Source organism: Onychomys torridus, chromosome 8 (genome assembly GCF_903995425.1).
Source record: "Onychomys torridus chromosome 8, mOncTor1.1, whole genome shotgun sequence".
NCBI classification, from domain to species: Eukaryota; Metazoa; Chordata; class Mammalia; order Rodentia; family Cricetidae; genus Onychomys; species Onychomys torridus.
The window spans coordinates 95,047,907-95,069,433 of NC_050450.1; the positions used below are offsets into that span (position 1 = coordinate 95,047,907).

The window sequence follows — 21,527 nt, forward strand, 5'->3', positions numbered from 1 at the left end:
CCCAGTCACCTGGTAACTAGAGGTACAAACCACAATACAATCCCCCCACACGCCAACTGGAAGGCTCCCCTCTACTCTTGCCCAAAAGGGAAAGAATGATTGACAGTGTCGGCCCCACTTAACGGCAATGATGGACAGTAACTGAGTTCTCCCACTGTCGGGACAGCTTGCACAAGCCTTTGGAAAGCCTCAGAGACTTTACTTACGATGGCCCTACACTGGGAACTATTTAATAACTACCATCAAAAGCTGGAGAGTAGGCACAGTAGTTAAGTACACTTGTTTTTGCAGAGGATCTGAGTTTGGGGTCTCACCGCCCACATGATGGCTAGCAATGGCCTGCAATTTCGGCTCTTCTACCTTCTGGCCTGAGTTCACAAGGTGCACACACACAGGCACTTGCAGATACACATAAAAGGACATAAATCAATAAAAAGGATAAAGTAATCGTGGTACATCTATACAATACGGTGACAACATACAATGACACTATACACAACATTGGGTATTTTTGCTTTTTTTGTATTTTATTAAGAATAAAAAAAATTTTAAGGGCCTGGAGAGATGGCTCAGAGGTTAAGAGCACTGACTGCTCTTCCAGAGGTCTTGAGTTCAATTCCCAGCACCCACATGGTGGCTCACAACCATATGTAATGAGATCTGGCACCCTCTTCTGTGTACGTAATAAATAAATAAATCTTTAAAAAAAAATTTTTTTTTAAATCAGATACCAGCTAGACATGGAGATCCATGCCTTTAATCCTAGCTCTTGCGAGCTAGAGGTGGACAGATTCTGTGAATAAGAGCAAGTTCCAGGCCATGAAGAGTATATAGTAAGACCCTGTCTCAACAAACAAAATTAGATGTTAAAAATTATATTGTACGTATGATTCACATTTTTCCCTTTTACCTCTTCTTAAAGGAAAATCAGAGGCTGGGAAGGCAGCTCAGCTGTTAAGAGCACTTGGTGGCTCACACCCAGCTGAAACACCAGTTCCGATATCCTCTTCTGACCTCCTCGGGTACCAGTCACACTCACGATACACAGACATACGTGCAGGCAAAAGACTTGTACACATGAAATAAAAGAATTGTAAAAATTAGAAGAACAAACAAAAAGCCAGTGCAGTGAGGGCATTAGAAGGCAGAGCAGTCAATATCCTGGCAGGCCATTCCCTGGGTGTCTGTCTGTAAATACCCATCACCTACTACTTCAAGTCCAGCCCACCCAGAACATCTCTCCACTCAATCTGATAGTATTATTGTATCAAAGGCTTTAATCAAGAAATGCTGTGTCTAAATATTCTGTAAGTTTAGAAAAGAAAACTAAGTGAAATGTTCCCTACAGGGCTGCTATTTTCAATCTGCCTGGAGTAATCCTCCAACCCCAAATCTCTCTATTGTTTTTTTTGGAGCTGAGGACCGAACCCAGGGCCTTGTGCTTGCAAGGCAAGCGCTCTACCACTGAGCTAAATTCCCAACCCCCCAAATCTCTTAACAACCCCCTCATCCACTGACCAGAGGGAGGTCAACAGTGAGAACAGGGATTGGTTTGAGGGCTTCACAAAACATACAGAGCCCTCCCAAGGCACAGAACAGTAATACAATTACTTGCTGGACAAGTAAGAACAAAGAGAAGCAGAGCCACAGGAGACAGCAGGACATCCTCCCTGGAGGTCAGAACCGGACTGCTGCTCACCAGAAAGCAGTCATCAAACTCCATTCTACTTTGGTCATGGATGTATTCCCACCAGACTACTGAGCCCGAAACTTATTACAATATTAACTACTTGATAAAAACACAAAGTGAAGGGTGGCAAGATGGCTCAGAAGGTAAAGGTGCTTGCTGCCAAGCCTGAGGACCTGTGTTCAATTCCCAGGAAGGAAAAAAATGACTCCAGAAAGTTGTCCTTGGAGCTCTACATTTGGCATTACATGGGTGTGTATGCGCATGTGCACATGTTCACCCACACTGGCCCACACACAATAAACAAGTGTAAGATAATCTGAAACAGCATGCAAAGACTAGACTAAAGGATCTAACAGATCAAACTCCACCAAAGTTGGTTAAAAACATGTAGGCTATGTCAAGCCTGAAGCCCTAGTACATCTAAGATCTACATTAAGTGCTGATCTATCTAAAGGGACAAAGACTTAATTAAAAACTAACAAACTTGTTGGGGCTAGGGTGATGGCTCAGAGGTTAAGAGCACTGCTTACTCTTCCAAAGGTCCTGAGTTCAATTCCCAGCACCCACATGGTGGCTCACAACCACCTGTCATGAGATCTGGCGCCCTCTTCTGGCCTGCAGGGATATGTGCAGACAGAACATTGTGTACATAATAATAAATAAATCTTTTTTAAAAAAAACTAACAAACTTGCAAGTTGTTTCCACAGTATTTCAGCAATAGTACTCACCCTTCAAAACTTTTAGCCCTGAACATGTGAAAATGTGACTAAAACTGACCAAAACCTAGAAGTACTCAGTTGGAGAATGAAATCACAGACCTCTGTGCCCATAGGCCCTTGAGGAAACCCTCCCTGGGAAATACCTGTCTCACTGACAGCTCTATTTTCTAAACAACTGTAATTTTAGAAAAGTTGTTAATATTCAATACCCCACTCTAGCTTTTACTTCTATGACTGACTTCACATTCCAGCAAGTCTAACCCCTACTGGCTCTCCAGTTCAGTGCCCCACATACTTGAGGAATATTAGATTTCCAACTGCTAAACCTAGAGTTTTCTGGACTAAAGGATTCTTTTTTTTTTTTTTTTTTTTAACTTTTTGTGTTTTGAAGCAGGGTCTCACTTCGTCACTTCGTAACCTGACTAGCCTGGAGCTCACTACATACAAGGCTGTGAGTTTCTGCCTACCTCACCAGCACTGAGACAGACTACAAACTGAACCACAACACCCAGGCAACTGCTCTCTGCTTCATTGGACTACAGTTCCCAGATTTCCTACGTCTTAACGAGCCCTGCCTCCCCACATTGTCAATTGTGTCAGATGTCCTGCTGACAGCTGGGGTTCATGTGGGGCCTGTACACAACCTAAGCTTTTGTGGGAGTTCCCAGCAAAGCTACTAAAATCCTTCATATTCCAATCAGAAACCTGGAGGCCCTTAGAGGGTTGGCTGGCACTGATTTATGGGCACAAGGCCTAGACTGCACATCTTCTAAACAGCAGTGCTTCTACCACAGTCGGTACAACTGACAGACAGCAGTAACAGAACTCAAAGTTCAGAGACAGCAGTGTTTTTACAGATACAGAAAAGAACCTTTAAGGGCTACTACAACTATGACTTACTTTTTGTGATATTACTGATGTTTATTTTCTGATTTTAATCATCAGGCTTATATATGTATGTGATAACACACACACACACACACACACACACACACACACACACACACACGTTGCTGTAATAAAAATAACTTTGGATTTCTTCATTAATTACACATTCTTAGTATGACAACTTACTCCAAGTAAAATTTCCATGTTAAAAAGGTTAAAGTTAGAATTACTGGTTAATATATCAATGCACCTTGTAAAAATGTTGGTGATGATGGAGTCTCTGCTAATATTATGATCTGACATGTAGCACTACATGAGCACATGCAAACAGAAAATTAATGTGTTAGTATAATACAGAGCCAGAAGGGCCATGTCATTCAACATGGAGACAGGCATTACTATGTGAGTAACTCAAATCACATCTCTGCCAGGAGGGTCTGGTGACCAGGCATACAAATCCATCTACAAAACACAAGCATGAGGACTAAGGGAGTTCCAGGCACTAACTGCAAGACCATCTGCCAAACACCAATGTTAGGTGACAGTTTAGCGATCAGGATGGCACTGTGAGCAAGCAGCATGAATGAATGCAGACTCTCAGGTTCCAGGTGACATGCAGCTTTTACTGCAAAGGGAAGGATCCCCCCATTACAGAGGCACTGGTACATTGCCCTCTGTACCTGGTACATCCGGGGGGAGCTCAGAAGCCACCTTCTTCTCTGCCATGTTGCTGCTCTCATGGGTTTCTGAGAGACAGCCCTCGGGGCTCCTCCCTTCACAGGGACTAGTCTCTTCTGGAGAAGCCTTAGCTGTGCTGTCCCCAAGCTTTGCTGGCACAGAGTTACCTCTCTCCCCAACTTCTGTTGGCTCTACAGCAAAACGCACAACAAAACTTTAAAGATATGCTTTAAAATTGCTTTTGGACAAGTGGCCACATTTAATCAACTACTAAAAGTCATCAATCACCAAAAAAACCTGCTTCTCATTGATGGCCATTTTAAAGCAATTCAGACTCTGCGATAGCTTTGCAATGGGTCATCCAAAGATAAAGAATAAGATATTAAGAATGTCTTAATATTTTTTAAGAACATATTTGATTACATACCAAAGTATATATTCTGGTATAAAAAAGTAATTTTTCATCAACAAATTTCAAAGGATGCCAACTTCTTAGGGAATATAAGTATTACATTATTGCAAATCCATCAATACATAAAACTCATTCCAATGGCTGTGATGTTACATGGGAAAGACTCTCTTAAATATCTTTAGAAATCAAAAATAGCTGTTTGCCCTAAAAATTTCCATTTCTATTTTGCAAGCAAAATTGGAGGTTTCAAACAAATAGCATTAATAAAATATTTCTTTTAAACCAAGTAAATCTTTTACCCTCAGGTTTTCCTTGCCCAGGTTCTTCACCCAAGACTTTGTCATCCCTGTCCTTCTCAAGGGACTGGTCTTCCGACTCCTCCTTGCTCTTCTCAGCATCTTTGGGGTTGTCAGCTTCAACCTCATTCTTGTCTTTTTCTGTTTCTTCTGGGCTTGGGTCACAATCAATATCTTCCCCTCTTTTGATTCTTAAAGAGTCCAAAATTTCTTCTATAATGAAAAACAGATATAATTGTTTTCTTCCCATAATCAAATATAAAATCACTAACAAATGCCACTTAGGAATTTTAATGTTTGCTGGACTTGGTGGCGTACACCTTTAATCCAAGCACTCAGGGGTCAGAGGCAGGTGGATCTCTAGTACAAAGCCAGCTTGGTCAACAGAGCAGGTTCTGGGACAGCCAGGGCTACATGAGACCTTGTCTCAAAAAACAAAACAAAAACAAACAAACACACACACACACACAAAAACAAAAAACAAAAAACAAAACAAAAAAAATTCTGAGTTCTGAGGAGCTAGAGAGGTGGCTCAGCAGTTAGGAGCACTGTTTGCTCTCCTAGAGACCTCGGGTTCAATTCACAGCATCCACTTGGGAACTCACAACTGCCTGTAACTCCAGTAACAGGGGGTCTGACACCTTCACACCAATGCACATAAAATAAAGTTAAATAAATTATTTTAAGTGAGACCTGTTGGACATCACTGTCACATGCCTTGCCATGAGACAGACACTCCAAACTGACACAGACTCAGTCTATACAGCACAGTGCAATGATCAAAAACAGACCTGGAAGCCAGTATAGATCTGAGGTGACGCTGCTCCCTGAGCCTGCTTCCTCCCGTGTCAAATGAGCAGAAAGCCCCATATGGAAACACTTTCTCAGGCCTCATAACTACTCAGAAAGCCACTAAGGGCCTAACTAAGGGCATACCCTCTTCCAGCTCGGTCAGGGTGACAGCATGGCACGGTACCAGCATAAGGGAAACCAGTATGGACTCATGGATACTAGCCAGATGCTGTGTTACAATAAAATACAACTTTTGGGATGGATTATTATGAGGCCCAGACTGGGCTGAAATTTACAAACCTCCTGCCTCAGCATCCTGGTCAGCTAGGATGTGCTATCACATCTACCAATTTAAGTACCTTTTCATGTTTGATTGTTTGTTTGTTTGTTTGCTGAAAGCAGAATGTCATGAGGCCCAGACTAGATTCAAACACAGTACTGTGTCTGAGGCTGGCCTTGAACTTAATTTTTTTAATTTATTCATTTTAAGAGATGGTGATGAATGCCATTAGAGGCAGAGACAGGCAAATCTCTGAGTCTGAGGCCAGCCTGGTCTACAGAACAAGTTCAGGACAGCCAGGGCTACACAGGGAAACCCTGTCTTGAGAAACAACAACAACAATTCACTCATCTCCTTTTATGTGTGTCTGTGTTTTGCCTGCGTGTATGCATGTACACCATGTGTGCTCGGTGCCCTTAGAGGTCAGAAGAGGGCATAAGAACTGGAGTTGTGAATGGTTGCAAGCCACAATGAGGGCTCTGGGAATGAACCTGGGTCCTCTGCCAGAACAACATTCGCTCTTCATGGCTGAGCCATCTCTCCAGGCCTTGCCTTTGAACTTCGCCCACCTTTACCCACCAAAAGCTGAGATTACAGGCATGTGCCACCATACCACTCTCTAAATATCATTAAACTGTTCCATCACTTGACCTTTGAGAACTTTTTTCAGAGTTCTTGGTCCACTTCATATGTCGTATCCATCCACCAATTCAACACATCCCTACAATCCAACATTTCAAGATTTTCCAGGTAACCTCTATTCTTTCTGCCCATGCTCTACAATCGACCATTTCGGCTAAGAATCTTGTTTCTTTTTTTCTTCTTTTCCCCCTCAGAGACAGATTCTCACTATGCAGTTCTGGCTGTCATGGAACTCACTCTGTAGACAAGGATGGCCTTGAACTCATGGAGATTTACTTGCCTCTGTGTCCAAAGTGCTAGAATTATGGCGTGTGTCACTATACCCAAATCTTAGTTCTTTTCATGATTAGAAGATATTTGGAAGCCATACAATCTTGGTCTCATAACAATAGAAAATGCTTGCACCCTAATCCCTATCCCTATGATTCCTGTATCTTCCTGGATGTAGGCAGATATGTCTTTGGTTCACTGCATCACTGTTCCCAGGCTTATTTTACAATTTCTCATAATGAGAAACCGGCTATGTTCTTCACAGAGAATCCAGTGGTTGATTCAAGGATGGCCATGGAAAAGCAGTTTCAGAATTACTAAACCAAATCCTCACGGGAAACAAGCAAAGTTTAAGACAAAGGAACACAATGTTCCTCTCCAGGTTTGGCAGTCCCTGTTTGTATTTTCTTCCTTCAGGATTCTACACCTTCACTTGTCTTATTTTTTAAACTATGGTTATCTAGACCACTTTCCACAATCAGAAAAACCCTACAAGGGACTGAGGGTGCCCCTCAGTAATAGAGTACCTGTCTAGCCTACAATCTCGGGCACTAACAAGCTAAAAGCACCTTTTGAGGGCACTCAAGACAGTTGTCTAAAAGATGCTGTCTAAAGCTGAGGACACAGAAACAAGAAGTGTGTCTGTGTGGTTCTGTGTGGGGGTGCGGGTTATCTGGCTGAAATAAACAAAATGTCCTCTAAGGTTGTCTACAGTATGGAAGGAACAGAGTGAGGAGGGTACAAATGAACTAAGAAAGGTGGAATACGCCCCACAGTGCCAACATTCTGATGGCTGAGGCAGAAGGATCACGAGTTCAAGGCCAACTTGGGCTATATAATAATTGAACCTAGCCTGAGTTATAAACAAGAAATAAATGATTTTGGGGGACAAGGGGTACAATCAATGACCAAGGCAGGAAATAAAACACTAAAATGCACAGCACCCTAATTTGCGTTAGCATGGATAGGATCACTGTAGAAAAAATGACATACAGAGTCAAAGCAAACGTAAGTTGAACATATTAACACATTTTCAAGTTCCAGAATGTTTTACACAGAGCTTGTCTCAAATTTCACAACAATCAAGCAAGAACACCCCTCACCATTAGCTGCCGCTAGAAAGGATTTGTTGCTGCCCCGGGCTTTGTTGGTCAGGTCTTCTGTTACGTCCATGTGCTGGTGCATCTCTTCTCGGGTCTCTTCTAGAATCTTGCATAGTTCTGCTTCCCAGTAATCTTTGTCTAGACAGTCTATTAATTCTGCAAGCTGGACCTTTGTACTGTAGTACCAAACTTTCTTTTCGTTTTCATTTTCTGTATCTTCTTCTCTGTTGTGAAATCAGCGAGGGGAAGACATTAGACACGGCAGCACTTACCCAACAAGTTCAACTGTGTGACATGAAGACCACATGCTGATGCTTGAGTGCTCTTGTTTCACCTAAACAGTCTCTAATTACTTGGATCTCTAAGCTCCTGCTTCTTGGGACAAACATTTTCAGTATTAGTGAGTAGAGAGTCACTTGCAAACACCTAAACAGGTAACAGAAACATGATGCTAACATCCAGAGCCATGCTCCGAGAGCTTGGCCAAGGACCACCCAGACCTCAAGCAACTCTACTGCAGCAGCCTGCTGAGACTCCTAACCCTGAGCCTTCAGAAGTCTCAAAGCTTGGGAAACCACAAGGGCAAGCACATCCACACTGTTGCACGGTCTAGAAGCACTACCACCATGATGGGAGGCTTTACTAAATTCAGGGCCTTGTCAGAATCATCCCAGATTCAACAACGGAACAGTCAATCATCTATCTCCTTTTTCTTTTCAGAGATGATTTTATTTTTATTTTTATTTATTTTTGGTTTTTCGAGACAGGGTTTTCTCTCTGTAGCTTTGCGCTTTTCCTAGAACTTGCTTTGTAGACCCGGCTGGCCTCAAACTCACAGAGATCCTCCTGGCTCTGCCTCCCAAGTGCTGGGATTAAAGGCGTGCACCACCACCGCCCGGCCAATGATTTTATTTTTATGTATATGGTGTGTGTGTGTGTGTGTGTGTTTGAATATAACTGTCCCCCATAATCCCATAGGGGTTATTAGGAGGTGTGGCTTTGTTGGAGTGGGTATGGCCTTATGTGTTATAGGAGGAAGTGTGTCATTGTGGGGACGGGCTTTGAGGTTTCATATACTCCCGGTGAGTCAGTTGATTTCCTGTTGCCTGCAAGATGTAGCAGTCTCAGCTCCAGCACCACCTCTGCCTACATGGTGTCATGCTCCCCACCATGACAATAACTGACTGAACCTCTGAAACTGTAAGCGAGCCCCTCAATTAATTGGTGTCTCTTCACAGCAAAAGAAACCCAAACTAAGACAGTGTGTAATTGTACCACATGCATGCAGTGTCCAAAGAGGCTAGAAGAGGACACTGGATCCCCTGGAACTGGAGCTACTGACTGCTGTGAGCTGCCATGTGGATGCTGAGAACTGAACTGAGGTCCTCTGAAAAAGCAGCAGTTGCTCTTAACCGATGAATCTTCTCTCCAGCCCCAACTTATTTTTAAAACAGGGTCACAATGTGTATTCCTGATTGACCTGGAATTTGCCAGGTAGACCAGGTTGGCCTTGAACTCACTGCCTCTGGCTCCCAGTGCTAGGACTGAGGGTGTGTATGAACACCTAGCTCTTCTTTCTTCTTAAATACAATCAAAGCTCAAATGGGAGGAGACAACTTCCTTTCCTGCCAACTTTCCTGAGATTCCATCATATCTAAGGGAACTGGAAACTTCAATGGAGATGGTCACTAACTGAAAAAACAAGGCACATTCCCACCTCAAGCAAGTGGTATGCATCCTGGCCACATGCCTTTAATTCAAGCACTTAGGAGGCAGAGCTAGGCGGATCTCTGTAGTTCGAGGCCAGCCTGGTCTACAGAGCGAGTTCCAGGACAGGCACTAAAGCAACACAGAGAAACCCTGTCTCAAAAAAACAAAAAACGAAAAAAGAAAAGAAAAAAAATGCATCCCATAATGCTGGCAGTGGTGGGACACACCTGTTATACCAGCACTTGGGAAGTAGAGCCAGCTATACATACATGAGTTTGAGGCCAGTCTGGGCTATATGAGACTGTCACAAAAAATTAAAAACAAACAAAACACCTGATAAACAACCCCCCAAAAAAAGAGGATTATACCTCATGAAGTATATTTCTCCCATTCAAAAGGAACTCAGCAGAATACACGAGGTACACAAGAATCGCATTTTCTTGTGTGCTCAATTGGAAAGTGATAGGCCTGAAAGAATTGAGCTCTATGAAAAGACCTAGGGGTTGGGAGATGGATTAGTTATTAAAGTACCTGACTCACAAACCAGAGAGTTCTGATGGGTATGGGGGCCTGCCTGTAACTCTATCCCAAAAGTGAAAGGGAGCCTTGACATGAACTGGCTAAGGAGACTAGAAGCTAGCTCTATCACGGACCTCCGGATTTGACTGAGATGATACTTCAAAGAGTAAAGTGGACAGAGATGAAGGAAGATTCCTGACATCAATCTTAGGCCTCCATGAGCATGTGTACACACCTACACATGTCTGAGATTCTAGGCCAGGTGTGGTAGGTCTAGAGCCTCTCGGTTGGAGGAAGGAGGGATGAGGGTGTGAGGAAAGTGGTACCGAGGGCTTGCTAGCTAGCTCCAAATTCAGTGAGAGATAAGGTACAGTGTAACAGAGGAGGACATCAACACAAATAAATATGTGCATACACCCACATGGACGGACAGACAGACGGGGAGATGGAGACACACACACACACACACACACACACACACACACACACACACACAGACCTGGGTCTAGGAATGTCAATCAGTGTAGAGAGCTCAGTGTCACTAACTGTAAGAGATCTGGCTTGGAGTGGGCTCGGTCCCTTGAGATAGATGGCATGGCAGTGACAAACTCTCTCCAAGCCACCTATGTGCCTTACTTGTATGGTCAGGAAACAGCCACTGCCATTAGGCCACTACAGGACTTGAAGGTATTAAAATATTATTATTATAAAGGCAGAAGAAACTTAGAGGAATTTCAGAAATGTATCATTCAGTAATTCTGAAGGGAGTATATTAATCAATTACCAAACATGTTTTTTAACATGCACACAATTTTTCCTTCTTTTGGCGTATGTGCAAACATGGGTGCAAGCATGTGCATCCTCTTGTGTGCAGAGGCTCCAGGTGAATGTTAGGCACTCTGAGCCATGTGCTCCACCTTATCTGCTGAGACAGGAGCTCGCAACTGAACCTGGAACCCCAGTGACTTTCTTGTCACTGCCCACAGTGCACAGGCTACAGCACAAAGAGTCAAGCGTGGCTCTTGGGCGCTGGGATCTGAACTCAGGTCAGGGCCTCCAGCTTAGGCAACAAGTGTTTCACATTGAGCCACCGCCCCAGCTCCCTAAACACAAAACCTTTTTTTTTTGAGCTGAGGATCGAACCCAGGGCCTTGTGCTTGCCAGACAAGCACTCTACCACTGAGCTAAATCCCCAACCCAGCAAACACAAAACTTTTAAAAATCTACTCTTCATTTTGCTCCAATAGATACTTCTACTAAGTTCTCCCCCAACCCGCCAGACAGGGTTTCTCTGTGCAGCCCTGGCTGTCCTGGAACTTGCTCTGTAGACCAGGCTGACCTTGAACTCATAGAGATCCGCCTACCTGTGCCTTGAGCGCTGTGATTAAAAGCATGTGCCACCACCGCCCAGATTTCTTTTTTCTTTTTTAAAATGAGTTCTGGCAAAGTTTCGCTAAAGAAAAACTTTCCTGGTTTACTTTTCTTTTTTTTTGTTGTTGTTAGTTAGTTAGTTAGTTTGTTTGTTTGTTTGTTTGTTTCGAGACAGGGTTTCTCCATGTAGTTTTGGTGCCTGTCCTGGATCTTGCTCTGTAGACCAGGCTAGCCTCAAACTCACGAGACCCGCCTGGCTCTGCCTCCCTAGTGCTGGGATTAAAGGCATGTGCCACCACCGCCTGGCCTGGTTTACTTTTCACCAGTTTGTTTGGGCATGTTTCTAGTAATCAGAATCATTTGGTCAATGATAATCAGTGTGCATACTATACTCTGTAATATTTTCCATATGCTGTGCCCAATTCAATATTATTGCCATTGTAGTGATGGACACCAGTTTGGCCAACATGGCATAGTATTCTCTATTTCAGATTTCCTCATAGCTGGCCAGCTGATGGCAAGGATAACCATTTGGCTTTGCCTATCTGATCAGCTTCAGAGTCTGTCTGTCCCAGCACACACTTTCCATTTTTGTAACAATGTGGAGCCTAGAACTGACCTACTCCAGAGCTCTTTATCATCTTTACAGCCACCATCTTCCTGTCTTAGGTGCAGGACAGCCCCAGAAGCGGCTGCAAAGATGGCCAGGGACTGAGTCCCAAGTTCAGCAGCAGGAAGATTATTAAAAACTCTTAAACACACCAGGCGGATGCCAGGCAGTGGTGGCGCACGCCTTTAATCCCAGCAAACGGGAGGCAGAGGCAGACAGACACAGATACAAAATAAATAGATGTAATTTTTTTAAGAATTAAGTTTGGGGGATAGAAAGCACACTTGGGGAGTATAAGGCTTCATTATGTGTCAGAACATAGTCCAAAAATGGTTCTTGTGAGGAGGGGAATTCTGAGTGCTTATGAGAAAACTCCAAGAAAACAAGACTAGTCTTGTGACCTTAGATTTTTCAAAAATGCGGAATTGTTCTTGGAATGTGCTTTTGTGGCCCTCCCAGGTGTATTGGGTAGGAGTGAGTTTACTCCAGATTATTAATTACAACTGACTATTGTCATTTGTTTATAAGCCCCTTTGGGAACACATGTTTTTGCTATGTGCCACTTACCCACCACATGAGGCTTATCTTTGTGATTGGATATTTTACTCATGTGACTCTCAGCCCTCAAGAGTATAAATTGTCTAATCCTGAAGAAAGCTGGCTACTGCATGAGAGATTGGTCTGCCTCATTTTCAGGTTCCACTCTCCCAGGTTCACACTGACAACTAGAGTGGTAAACAATTATGAAAATAAGATGGTGTAATAGGAAGAAATTTAACTAAGTGGACATCCTGTCCATTCTTTAATTTTATTTATGTAGTGTGTGCGTGTGCGTGTGCGTGTGCGTGTGCGTGTGTGTATGTACACCTGTGAAGGCCAGAAGACTGCATCCCATCCCCTGGAGCTGGAGACACAGGAGGCTCTGAGTACCTGGTGCTAGGAAGCAAATTTTTCCCTCTGTGCAGCAAGCGCTCTTGGCCACTGTGCTTCTATCTGTCCAGCTCCCATTCTGTCAATTTCCCCAAGGAAGCCACCACCTCCTGAAAGGAACCCTACCAACTGACAGCTATGTAGACTCTCTTCTGGCCTCTGTGGAATTTCCCCTCTACAACACACTAACTGCTTCAGGCAGAAGTCCACCCTACACTCAGCTGCTTTTAGTGATAATTGTTTGGTTTGTAGAGACAGGGTTTCTCTGTGTAGTCCTGGCTGTCCGGGAATTCTCTCTGTAGACCAGGCTGGTCTCGAACTTAGAGAGCCACCTGCCTCTGCCTGAGAGCTGGGATGAAAGGTGCATGCCACCACTCTGAGTAAGTCCTTACTTATAATGCAATGATGACTCAAAGCTGCAGTAATCCCACCAGTTAGCTCTGCATCTGCTGCGAGCAGCATGTGAGCTCTGACACTTCCTCCGCACAAAGCCTTCAAACGCTCACAGCAGCTACGCTACGCTTCTACTACACTTCCTTTTTTCCAGCCACGCATGCACAAACCCCTCCGGCTCCGCATCCTCACTCCTTTGGTTATTTCTCCAGGAGAATACGCTGTTAGCCTCTCTAAAAACGGGGTTCTGGCAAGTATCTTTTATTCTGCTCATCAAAAAAACATAGTATTCTTACTGATTTAGCTTTTTTCTTTCTGGAAGCAGAGTAAATTCATCACAAACGTAGCAGTAAAATATTGTACCATGGACTGCTGATGCTGTCAAGGCCACAGTGTCTGTTCACATGGGTGCTCTGAGGTTACTGACAGTCTATCTAATCAAAACCTCTGGCCTAACTCTAAGAGTGACAAGAGTGACCTCTCTTCCGTATAAATAAGCACTGATCTGCCGGGCAGTGGTGGCACACGCCTTTGATGCCAGCACTCGGGAGGCAGAGCAGGCAGATCTCTGTGAGTTCAAGCCCAGCCTGGTCTACAAAGCGAGATCTAGGACAGGCACCAAAACTACCCAGAGAAACTGTCTCCAAAAACAAAAAAAACGAACAAAAAAAAAAAAAAAGGCATTGATCCACAATGAGTCTACCTGGCTTTGGTGGAAGCTTTGTTCCTCCAAGGCCGGTGAGTTCTCCCAGCTCACTGGAACTGGCCCTGCCCCCCTAAGGGTGCTCACTGCCAAGTGTCCCCTACACAGGGTGACAAAAGAAAACAGGGAGAAAACAGTTCTTGCCTAAGCCCTGAGAGCAAATGTACATATTCCAGGCGTGCTTCCCAGACGGTCACCTCCCTAGACTGCACGGGAAGGAGGACTGACTGACGAAGCTCAACTGTGATTTCAAATGACTCACAGGTCAGGTTCTAGTTTCTTCTCTCAACAAATCCACTGAAGAGTTCTACAATGGGCTCAATACTGGCCCTCAAATGCAGGTCCACCTACAACCTCGGAGTGACCTGTTTGGAAAATGTATTTACCTACAGGTTTGAGGTAAAATCATCCTGGGCTCTACTGACTAGTGACTCTACAGGAGGGAAGGTGGTGCAGGAGACAGACAGCGCAGAGTGACAGGTCTGTCCAAGGCTAGAGAGGCCCAAGGCAGGCAGTCTCGAGAGCCTTCAGAAGGAGCCAAGTCTGGCTTTCTGGGTTTCAGGACACTGAGCCATTCAGTAAAGTCCTGTTTATAGTGTTTGTCCCAGCAGCCCCAGCAGATGCCCAAATCTTAGTTCCGTAAACATTCTAAAATACGAGCTTTGGAATTGACTATGGGGAAGAGGCTAGAGAAAAATCCTGGGCACTAGACAGAAAAAAGGGAGTCCACTTAAGCTGTCAACAGCCAAGGAAGGTAGATGCTGGATGGTAGGAAGGCTGAGGAAGGGGTCTCTTTCCAGAGCCTTGCTGACACCTTGAGATCTGACTCCCGCCTTCAGAACTGACTTCCTTCCCACTAGAGTTGTCACGGTGACTGTTCTCACAGATCCAGCACCCCCCAGGTCAGGAGCCGTCGTCCTCTAGCCAGACCCTCTGGTTTCCACCATCCAGACTCTACCCTAAGCTGTGCGATCTTGAGGAAGAGCCCACCGACCCTCCTCTGCCTTCTCCACTGAAAACCCTGACAGTTCCTCCACAACGTACTGCTGTGGGACTGCCTGGATTCCAACAGTCAGGGGCCAGAGACAGGGCTCCGACATTCAAAGTGCAATTTTATCTTTGTGGAGGAGCTGAGTTTGCTTCCCAGCACCCATGTTGATGGCTCACAACTGCCTAAAAATCTGGCGTCAGGCATTCAGACACCTCTGGCCTCTATGGGCACCTGCAGCCATACACACAGAAACTTACAGTAATAAAATAAGGGGCTGGAGAGATAGCTCAGTAGTCAAGAGCACTGAGAGTGCTTTTGCAGGACCCCATTTCCATCTCCAGCACTCACATGGTGGCTCATAACCACCTGTAATTCCAGTGCTAGGGGACCCGATACCCTCTTCTGACCTCTGCAGGACTCAAGCACAAAATGCATTTTCACAAATCCAGGCAAAGCACCCACACATGTAAAATAATTAAGTCCTTAAAAATAATATATAAACTAGGTAGTGGTGCATGCATTTAATCTCAGCACTTAGAAGACAGAGGCAGAGAGATCTCTGTGACTTCAAGCCCAGCCTGGTCTACAGAATGAGTTCCAGGGTAGCCAGTACTACACAAAGAAATCCTGTCTTTAAAAAAAAGGGGGGGGGAGGGAGGTCAGGAGTTCAAGGCCATCTTCAGCCTTATACAGAGTTCAAGGCTAGCATAGGTTACAAGAGACACTATCTCAAGGGGGAAAAGAAAGTTTTAAATTTTTTGGGAGAAGAAAGTTTTAAAAGACTACTTCAGCACTGGGAGGTGGTGGTGGACATGCAGATCTCTGAGTTCAATGTCAGGCCGGTCTATAGAGTGTGATCCAGGATGCCAAGGCTACAACAACACAAACCTTATCTCGAAAACAAACAAACAAACAAATGACTACTTCAGCTAATAAAGCAGGGAACAGAATTGGGGGGATGATTAGGAGTTTCCTAAAGTCTAGTCTGTACATGGCATCTGCTGGTATACATTCATACACAATTGTTCTCTCATTGTACATGCCACTAACCTATACAATTAACATATTTTAATGCTCACTAAGTAAATGCAATGATGGGAAAACTTCTATGAATTGCTAACACTATAATAAAAAATACTGCTCACTGACAGGCTTTGTTTTAGAAAACCTCCTCTACTATGAGCAACAGGGCCTCTCAGATTTTCAATTTCTGGGCTTCCAGGGGAAAACAGTGAGTGGACTGAACAGTTCACATGATCTTGAGCCCTTCCCAAGCTGCTACATACATTCTACCATGAGGGACACTTCACCTGAAAGCATTTTAATCCAACTTTCATAAATGATGCAAAATTCTTCTAGGTTTACTTCTAATTATTTACACAAACATTTAGTATCACTGTAACATTTAAAGATTCCTCACTGATGTTACACAGAAAGTACTCAAAACATCAGAGCATCAAAACCATTGTTAGTCAGGTTGCTGGTGCATGCCTTTGATCCCGGCCTTCGGAAGGCAGAGGCAGGATAATCTCTGTGGGCACCATGATCTACCTAGGAAAATCCTGTTTCAAAAATACAAAACAAGAGCTGAAAAGACACCTCGGTACCGTGAGAGCACTGACTGTTCTGACTGAGGAACAGAGTCCATCCCCAGCATCCACATGGCGGCTCACTCAAACATCATGATGTCTTCTTTGGGACTATTCAGGCATCAAGCACACGCATGATACACATACATACAGGCAAACACCTACACACATGAAAATAAGTAAATCTAATTCTTTCAAACACAAAAAACAAACCCAAAACCTAAAAGAACAATCCATATTTAAGTGATCATTAAATTCTGTGTGCGTTGCCTGTGCACCAAGAAATTAAATCTGAGACATGAGAGCTGATAAAACCAATATTTAAATACAATGTTATAAAACATTATTCCCGGGGTTGGGGATTTAGCTCAGTGGTAGAGCGCTTGCCTAGCAAGTGCAAGGCCCTGGGTTCGATCCTCAGCTCAAAAAAAAAAAAAAAAAAAAAATCCCAAACCAAAGTTAAATGAATAAGTTTGCTGTTCCACTAAGAGACTATTTAACTTCATCAACAATGTGTGATTGATTAACCCACAAGTGCTAAAAGTGTAATTTAAGTCCTTCAGGCCCGTGGTTTCCAAAGCTCATGCATATTCACTTCAAACAGGTAAGTCCTTTCCTTTAAGTCTTATTTCATCTGTTTTATCTGAGTGCATCTACTTAAGTTACTAAGTAAAAGCAATAATGTTAATTTTAGTTGGTGCTTTCTAAAAGCATCTTTATTTCTAAATATAAAAGCTTTCAGACACACTGTGTGCACAGAACAAAAATCAGTTATATATGTTTTCATTTTGTTTTGTTTTGTTTTTTAAGACTTTTTTTTTATGTGTATGGATGAGTGTTTTGCCTGAATACAGGACTTTATATCACATGTATGCAGTGCCCAAAGAGGCCAGAGGAGGGCATCACACCCCTTGGAAGTAGAGCCACAGGCGGGGTGCTGGTCCTCAGAAGAGCAGTCAGTGCTAGCACCTAGCTGCTGAACCAACCATCTCTCCAGCCCCATGGCATTGGTTTTAAAAGCTAAAATAACTCAACTTGCAGGCTTTTCAAATTTAGAAGCTAGACTGCAGCACACTACAGTTAGAAAAATCTTCCTTTTTTTTTTTTTTAAGATTTATAGTGTTCTGCCTGCTTGTATCTCTGCAGGCCAGACCAGGGCACCAGACCTCATTACATATGGTTGTGAGCCACCATGTAGTTGCTGGGAATTGAACTCGGGACCTCTGGAAGAGCAGTCAGTGCTCTTAACCTCTGAGCCATCTCTCCAGCCCGGAAAAACTTCCTTTGAAAACATATTTTTTGTTGTTGTTGTTGTTGTTGTTTTCTTCTTCTTCTTCTCCTCCTCCTCCTCCTCCTCCTCCTCCTTCTTCTTCTTTTTTTGCAAGAGCTGAGGATTGAACCCAGGGCCTTGTGCTTACTAGGCAAGCACTCTACCACTGAGCTAAATCCCCAACCCGTTTTTATTATTTTTAATTCTCTGTCTCTCTCTGTCTCTCTGTCTCTCTGTCTCTCTGTGTGTGTGTGTGTGTGTGTGTGTGTGTGTGTGTGTGTGTGTGTTTTCAATGCCTGCAGAGACTAGAGGTATCAGCTCCCTTGGAGCTGGAGTTACAGGTAGCTGTGAGCTGTCAAAATGGGTATACTCTAACCAATATTAGAAATATTCTTATAAACAACTTCAGGTCCCACCTGCTAACAGCTATATAGTATTGGGGCAAGTTACATAATTTCCCTTAGCTTTAGTCTCACATCTGTAAGTTACAGGCAGGTATAGATCTGTATTACAGCACCTACAAGGTGACTCACGCCTTCTGCAACTCCAATTGTAAGAGCGCTCTCTTCTGGCTTCTACAGGCACTGCAAGCATAGGGCACACAGACACATTACAGGCAAAACACTCACACATATAAATTTTTAAAAATTAAATACATAGTAGGAGAAAAAGTAAAACATAGGGTTTAGAGATCAATATTTAAAAAAAAAAATCTAAGGGAAGCAGAAGCAATTGGATCTCTGTGAATCTGAGGCCAGTCTGTTCTATACAGTAGGTTCCAGGCCAGCCAGGACTAATTAATTACATGAGACTCTGTCCAAATAAAACACACACACACAAACACACACACACCTCAAAGAGGAAAAGGCACAGGACAAGTCCAGCAGAGCTCAGGAGAGGGAGGCCAGCAGACACTGTCAGCACCACAGGACCTGACCACCAAGATGAATGCCAACCCAATACTCAACAGGCGACAAGAGACCCCACAAGTGCCCATCCCTGGACACCTACCCAATCTGGAGACAATCCCACAGGTTTCCAGCAAACTAAACCAATAAACTACACAGTAAATCAAGTGTCAGATCTCAGAGAGCACTACTCTCCCTTCACACAGCACCCTGAGGGTCACCTCATCCATCTTCTCTTGACCTAATTCTCAGAACTGGAAGAAAGCCTCAAAACTGTAAAAGCTTAAAGTACCAGGTGGCCCTTGCGCTCTACAAGGTTTTTAACTGAATATGTGGTTCAGAATTCAACACTGCCTGACTTTCTGAGCAGGCTAAGCATAGTGCTCCATGACCCCACTTGCCCCCTGATGCCGGAAGCTTCTTTTCCATTGTTCACTTCTGTGGTCCTGAGACTAAACACAGGATCTCACATATGCTCGGCAAACACTCTACACTGAACTAGATCCTCAGCCTCTTCTTACTTTTATTTTCAGATAGGGGCTTGCTAAATTGCCGAGGCTAGCCTTGAATACACTCTTAGAACAGAGCAGGTCTGGAACTTGTGATCCTCTTGCCCCACAAGCCTAACTCCAAATTGTTTCTTGAAACCACACAACTCAGACTCTGACCCTCCACATGTTGGGATCTTCTGGGGGACTGCAACCAATAATCAATGCCCAGGCTTGGGCAGGTTTGTTCAGCTGATCCATGCAACTGCCACGTGGGAAAACTAAAGAGGAGGCTGCAGGCCTCACACCAGGTTGGTGCGAAGTTCTCAGTGGGCTGCAGGAAGGCTCACAGAATGACACCCAGGACACTGGTGCCAAAATGAATGGTGTGCAGTCTACATCTCTCACGAACTCAGCTCGATTCCCAATTTCTAAAATACCATACTCCTTAATGCCTATACTCCTTCCATCTCAAAAGTCTTTAACTACAACTCATTATTAAATGATAAGTTCTCCACATCAGCAACTGTTCTGTCATCAATCATGAAGGAGAACACTTTCCCTCTAATAAGTACAAAAGTGATGGCCAGGTTTACTCACATTATGAGTCTTCGGTTTAAGAACCAGTATTTCCTCCGGCTTCTGTCATACCCAATAGGTTCATGTCGAACATACGGTTTATTCTTTTGGACTTCAGCAACACAGTCAGTCACACCAGGCACCTTGTGTGCTACACAGACTTCACACTGCCACTCATCCTCCGGCACCTCTTGAAGAGGTGGCTTCACACACTCTAAATGGTATACAGCTGAGCATGTCTCACAGCAAAGTAAATCTCCCAGTTTGTGACAGACCCTACAGTGGTCATCGTACTGGATCACCCCTTCAGACATCAGCTCCTCACGAGCAATATTGGTCGTGAGGAACTGATCAACCAGAAACTGCAGAACTTTGATTTTGTTCTCCACCGGTCCATATGGATAGTCCTCTGCCTCCTGGTAAGGAAGAACATGATGGTACTCCTTATCACTCTCACAGTACACTCGCAGGACCTCGGGCCACGTCATCCCGTCAATGAAATACAGGGTGGAGTTGACACTGTCTTTCAGATCCGCAGGGCCGAAGGTGGTGTTAGATGTGTCCTCTTCGCGCAGAACCGCTTTGAGAAGCGCCACATGCATCTCTGCCATGAGTGTGCACTGCTCTTGGCTCACCAGAGCTGCGCAGAAGTCCTCAAAGCAAAAAGGGGACAACCTTAAAACACTGCCAAAGTTCCGCACCACCTCGTAAATGGCAATGACATTCATTATATGCTCATTAGGCACCATTAAATCCTCAGAGGACTTCGGAAATTCAAGGGGTGGGATGTCTTTTTCTTCTAAAATTGGAGAGCGAGGCCGATGTACTCTTGGTTTTCGCCTACCTGTAAATAAAGACATGATATCATTATAGGTTAATATGGCACCTTGCTCCTACAAACATGCCATAAGACTTTGTACAACATTCAAGTCATACTAATGCCAAGATCAGAGTTAAAGGGTATGGCTCAGTGGTAGGCATTTAACATGCCTAGGCTGGGGTTCAATCCCAGAATTTTTTTTGGTTTTGTTTTTTTGAGATGGGGTTTCTTTGTGTAACAGTCCTGGCTGTCCTAGAACTCATCCACCTGCTTTTGCCTCCTGATTAAAGGCGTGCAGCTCCACCACCACGCAGCTCATCCCTGAATTATTAAAATAGCAAAAAGAACACCAGCCCTGTGAGAGTACATGCTTCTGTTAACCCCAGGACTCAGGAGGAGGCAGAGGACGCGGGTAAGCTCTGTGAGTTCCAGGACATCCTGGCCGAAAGAGTGAGACACAGTTTCAGTAATAATAACAACAACAACAACAACAACAAAACAAAGCTCAATGACTTAGTGCTTTAATTTTTATGACAGCCCTACTCTGTAGCCCAGGCTAGCCTGGAGCTATATAGTCCATTTATAGCTGGAATTACAAGTGTAAGTCATACCTAACACAATGATTTAGTTCTGACTGTTAAGTATACAAAAAAAATCTAAATCTAAAGTTTCCCATTGGATTCCTTTATCTATCCATCCATCCATCCATCTACCTACCTACCATCTATCTATCTATCTATCTATCTATCTGCTTTTGTGGTTTTTCAAGACAAGGTTTCTCTGTAGAGCTCTGGCTGTCCCGAAACTGGGGTTCAAGGTGTGCACCACCATTCCTAGCTTCCACCCAATCCTAAAGCAGAAGAAAAAAATTTAAA

General features: G+C 43.9%; 1 protein-coding gene across 10 annotated transcripts in view; it reads right to left on the reverse strand.

Moving 5' to 3' along the window:
• Window positions 1-21,527, reverse strand: part of Bptf (bromodomain PHD finger transcription factor) — a 109,228-nt gene that overhangs the window by 63,608 nt on the left and 24,093 nt on the right. For 7 of the 10 annotated variants that reach the window (XM_036197237.1, XM_036197233.1, XM_036197238.1 and 4 more), the window contains exons 2-5: window positions 19,854-20,676; window positions 7,772-7,995; window positions 4,688-4,897; window positions 3,979-4,167 (exon numbers count right to left, since the gene is read on the reverse strand). In XM_036197237.1, coding sequence (XP_036053130.1) covers window positions 3,979-4,167; window positions 4,688-4,897; window positions 7,772-7,995; window positions 19,854-20,676 — 1,446 coding nt within the window. The remainder of the gene's footprint in view (window positions 1-3,978; window positions 4,168-4,687; window positions 4,898-7,771; window positions 7,996-19,853; window positions 20,677-21,527) is intronic. The other 3 variants (XM_036197242.1, XM_036197240.1, XM_036197239.1) reach the window with 1 other exon arrangement.